The 5,091-nt window shown below is 48.4% G+C and overlaps 1 protein-coding gene across 1 annotated transcript; it reads left to right on the forward strand.

Moving 5' to 3' along the window:
* The first annotated feature begins 589 nt into the window (after positions 1–589).
* On the forward strand, positions 590–1,497 carry LOC121834195 (Fanconi anemia group J protein-like). The gene is made up of 2 exons (XM_042287938.1): positions 590–993; positions 1,062–1,497. The coding sequence occupies exons 1-2, from the start codon at positions 590–592 to the stop codon at positions 1,495–1,497; spliced, it is 840 nt and encodes a 279-aa protein (XP_042143872.1).
* The last annotated feature ends 3,594 nt before the right edge of the window (positions 1,498–5,091 follow it).

A 5,091-nucleotide genomic window follows, 5' to 3' on the forward strand; every position in this document is an offset into this window, starting at 1 on the left:
ACCAGAGACGCGTTTGCCCGACGTTAGGGACATCGAGGACTTGGTGGAGAGTTGTGCTGCAAACGATATCTGCCCCTACTACGTCAACGAACAGTACTACGTAGCCAGGTCGAAAATAGTGCTGGCTCCCTACAACTACTTGATCGATCCCTTCGTCCGTAGCACGCTCAACATCAATCTCAGCGGCGCGATTCTGATCCTCGACGAGGCGCACAACATTGAAACGTTTTGTAGAGACGCCATGTCCCTACAAGTGTCCAGATCGCAGCTTCAGACGTACGCACGACGATTTTCTCGCTACGTCGAGCTTCGCGAATTCTTCGAGGGGCTCCTGGCCATGATGAACGACGTTGGATATGCGATTGTTCGCGGCGATGATCTCCTGGCCAAGACGAGACGCTACCTCAAGACGGACAACGTGAGCCTGGGTCAAGTCGTGAGTCCCTTAACGTCTCGACATCCTTTGTCCGACCGGTTAAACACCACGTTGATTGACCGCATCGTCACTCAGTTTTACTACCCCGAGATATTTGGTGCCCAAGGCTTTGCAATGTTTGTCGTCCAGGGTCGCGAGTCGCCAGAACTCAGGATGACCTGCATGGACTCGAGTTACGCCATGAAGTCTGTGTCGTCGTGCACGCACTCGATCGTCCTGGCCTCGGGGACTCTGAGTCCGATGTCGTCGTACGAAAAGGAATTGGGCGTCTTCTTTACTCACAAGGTGTCCGCCAAGGAACACGTCGTGTCCAAGCGTCACGTCTTTGTCCGTAGGATCTCGCATTCGCTCAAGGGTGACAAAGAGTTTTACATGAATTACAGCGCATGCCAGAACGAAGAGCTACTCAAGGCCGTAGGTTCCGTCGTCTACGAGTCGACCAAGATCCTGAAGAAAAATGTCGGCGAAACAAAGGCTGGCGTCCTGTGCTTCTTCCCTTCTTACAAGCTACTTCAGACCTGTCCAGACGTGTGGCGCAAAGTGCCTCTATGGCCCAAGTTGGTCAAGGTGGTCGGCGGGCATCTGTTTCTGGAAGATTCTCAAACTCGGACCTCTTGTTCGATAGGTACAAGACTGCGTTGATTGACGGAGAGCCCGGCACGGTGGCCCTGTTTCTAGTCGTGCAGAGAGGCAAAATGAGCGAAGGCGTCGACTTCTCCGATTCGCTGGCTCGACTCGTCGTATCCGTGGGGTTACCCTATCCGTCGTATCACAGTCCGGACGTAAAGGTCAAGGTCGAGTTTAACCGCAGCAGGGGCGGAGACGGGGACGAATGGTATAAAACGCAGGCGATGCGAGCGGTTAACCAGTCCGTGGGACGCTGCGTACTTCACGTGAACGACTGGGGGGCCGTCCTATTGCTCGACAGTAGGTATTTTAGACCCGACGTTTGGAGCGATTTATCGCATTGGGTCCAGGTCTGCGAAGACGAGTCGTCCACCTTCAAAGACACGAAGAAATCTTTGCTCGAGATAAACTCGTTTTTGAACGGTCGTCTATGAAAGTGCACATCCTCAGTTTGCACACGTATCTGCGCGAACACAGATACACGGCTAGCCGACAGGGCTACGCTTACTGGTATTGCACGATTCGCGACGCTACTATTGCTCCTACACCAGCTGCTTCAGTCAACAGCGATCCCGTTTCGACCGACCAGGCTCCAACACGAGTCGCTACTGTTCCATCGGACAAGCGGGGATCGTCCGACAAGCCTATACTCGAATCGTGCACGTGCGAGACTGCTCCTACACCAGCTGCTTCGGTCAACAGCGATCCCGTTTCGGCCGACCAGACTCCAGTACGAGTCGCTACTCTTCCACTGGACAAGCGGGGACTGTCTGACAAGACTATACTCGAATGGTGCGTGATTGAATACGCCAATACTCTACCGTCGGTAGAAGAATTTCAAACGAGATACAACCTGTGGACTGGTGGAAGGGACAAGTTCGACGCAGGAGTGCTGAAAAACTTTATGACTGCGCCGATACCTCCCTCTTCGGACGAATATGACACCTACGTTAGAGAAGTGGAGATTGCCATGGAGAAGCTGGGCATATATTTTACTCCGACAATCGTCTCAAACCTCATGGAATTGTACGAAAGATTGCACGGACTGTCGGACGCAGACACGCGCGAGCTGGTGTTGCACTTTTGGAGAATGCCCAAGGCCACCGAGTGGATTCTCGTCGAGATTCTTCTCTATTGCATAAAGGTGGGCGTCGGTGTCTACGACATCGTTGACGGGCATCTCGACTGGATTCGAGGCGAGATCCGGAACGACATGCTGCGCAACATTCGAGACCAGTTGAGTGCGTCTTTCGACCCGGACAACGTGCAGCGAGACAAGTTGGAGAAGGACATTCTCGCGTACCGAAGAGACCTGCGAAGACTCTCTCGACAAGTGTGCGTCAACACGGACCACGAGTTTACGCACGAGTTTATTGCACCACTCTCTGGACATTGCGAAAACTACGTGCCGTGCAAGAAAGGCCGATGGTATCTATGGTCTTAATAAAATACGTACGAATGATTGTCGAAGGTGTTTCTTTGGAAGCTCTGTACTCGCGTTTGAGCGAAATTGATTGATTGATTGATTGATTGATTGGGGTTTTTTGGCGCATCAGCAACTAAGGCTATATTGCGCCAAGCTTATACTATTGCAATTCGGGTTTAAGAAGAGGAAAGAGCTATTGTAGCGAAATGTATGATAAAACCATGAACATGAATGTGTATAAGTGTAAACAATATGACAATGAGTTTAGGATAGAAAGTAAAATCACAGTCGGTGTAGAAGGCCGATATCTGTGAGGAAATTAAAAACACAACTATATGGAATGAGCGGTTCGTCACCTAGTAGTAAGGCAAGGTGTAGTGGAATGTGTTCTTTATAAAGCAGTGAGTAGTGTTTATACCGGCATTGGTCATACATAGGGCATTCAATGAGTATGTGCATAATACTTAGAGGTAGGTTGCAGTGCACACATTCAGGGGCCTCCTCCCCGCTCAAGAGGTGTCCATGTGTAAGACGAGTATGACCGATTCGTAGCCTACACAGTACGACTTCGTAAAAGCGCTCCCGATGTCGGGCGCTCTCCCACTCGCCTAGAAGAGGTTTGATTGCATGTAGTTTGTTGCCGGTTTCGCCGTTCCACTGCAGCTGCCACTTTGCTTTGATGCAACGTTTCAGATAATTGTGGTAATCTTTGTAGGGTATTTGGTGTGTGTCAATTTCTCTATCATTAGCAGAACTGGCTGCACTATCAGCTGCTTCATTTCCAGGAATGCCAACATGGCTAGGAACCCAGCATAAGACTATGTCAAAATTTTTCGTTGCAGCCAGGATTATCTTGTACTTTAACTCAGAAACCAGTGGGTTTTTTACACGGTTCATTGATGCGACAGCCTTCAGAGAGCTTAAAGAGTCGGTGTAGATTACAGCGTGAGAAAGGCGTTTTTTGATTATGTAATCAACAGCTAACAACAAACCATAAAGCTCTGCTGTTAGTATAGAGGCTTTTGAATTTATTCTCTTCACCTGATTTACCGATGGTCCCACCATAGCACAGCCTACTACGGAGTCTTTTTTTGTCCCGTCTGTATAAAAACTGGCATACTTGTGATATTTGGTCTGAAGCTCAAAGAAGTTCTGCCTTATGACTTCCTGTGGAACATTCTTTTTGTTATACTTGGTCAGTGTAAGGTCGCAATGTATCTGGCAGTTGTTCCATGGAGCTATTTCCGGAGGGTATTGGACCAACTGAGGCTTTGCATCCATCCCAACGGATTGTGCTGCAGTATTATTCCTCATAGAAAAAGGGGGGACTGTGGAAGGTTTGTTTTCAAATGTGCGTTGGAACTTGATCGTCTCAATATTATCTCGAACGGGGTGCTCCGCGACCGAGCGAACCCTGACAGAGTACATAAAACCCAGGGAAAACCTCCTATACTCAAGGGACAATTCGTTTGCTTCCGCGTAAAGGCTAAGCACTGGGGAGGTATGAAATGCACCAATAGCCAGTCGCAGTCCTTGATGATGAATAGGATCTAACATCTTTAGAACTGATGCCCGAGCAGAGTTATAGACAATACAACCATAATCAAGCTGGGAGCGAATGACTGAGTGATAGATACGCAGCAGACACAGTCGGTCCGAGCCCCATGATGCATGTGACAAGACCTTAAGGATGTTTAGAGATTTAAGGCACTTGAGTTTTAATCTCTTAATGTGTGGAACGAAAGTCAACTTGGAATCGAACACAAGGCCCAAAAACTTGTGCTCATTTTTTACAACAATAGGAGAACCATACATGTTCAAAGACGGTTCCTGAAGAGCACCACGTCGACGAGAAAAGTTGACACAAGCTGTTTTTTCGGGAGAAAATTTAAACCCATTCGTATCGGCCCATCTGACCAAATTATTGACCGCAAGTTGAACGCGACGTTCACAAATTGAGAGATTACAGGATGAAACGGAGATCTGGAGATCATCAACATATAAGGAATATTGCACCGAAGGAGGAATTACACGGCCAATGGAATTAAGTTTGACGATAAAAAGAGTGACACTCAGTACACCCCCCTGAGGGACTTCATTCTCCTGTAAAAACTCCCTCGAGAGAGTTTTTCCCAGCCTCACGCGGAACGTACGGTGCTGCAGGTAACTCTGTATGGCACTCAACATTCGGCCACGGAAACCAAGATCGAATAAATATTGCAGAATGCCGTAACGCCAGGCTGTGTCGTATGCTTTTTCCAAATCAAAGAAGATGGAGAGACACTGTTGTCTGTTGACAAACGCCTCACGTACGAAGGTCTCAAAGCGGACGAGATGATCGACAGTGGACCGTGCTGACCGAAAGCCACACTGGAACTTATCAAGGCAGCTGTTTCGTTCTAGAAAAAACATGAGTCTCTTATTAATCATCCTTTCTAATGTCTTGGAAAGACAGCTAGTTAGAGCTATTGGTCTGTAGCTAGATGCACAAGAGGGATCTTTGCCGGGCTTAAGCACTGGTACAACCACAGCGGTCTTCCAGGAGGACGGAAAGTGGCCCTCGAGCCAAACTCTATTAAAAAGGTACAAAATTATCTCCATA

Source organism: Ixodes scapularis, unplaced genomic scaffold, assembly GCF_016920785.2.
Source record: "Ixodes scapularis isolate PalLabHiFi unplaced genomic scaffold, ASM1692078v2 ptg000597l_1___fragment_1__unscaffolded, whole genome shotgun sequence".
Classification (NCBI taxonomy): Eukaryota; Metazoa; Arthropoda; class Arachnida; order Ixodida; family Ixodidae; genus Ixodes; species Ixodes scapularis.

What these genes read in the sequence shown, in the direction of transcription:
- LOC121834195 (XM_042287938.1), top strand. Translation starts at nt 590, where the DNA reads ATGACCTGCATGGACTCGAGTTACGCCATGAAGTCTGTGTCGTCGTGC. An exon ending in AAAGTGCCTCTATGGCCCAA is followed by an intron (nt 994 to 1,061) that starts GTTGGTCAAGGT and finishes CTTGTTCGATAG; the next exon opens with GTACAAGACTGCGTTGATTG.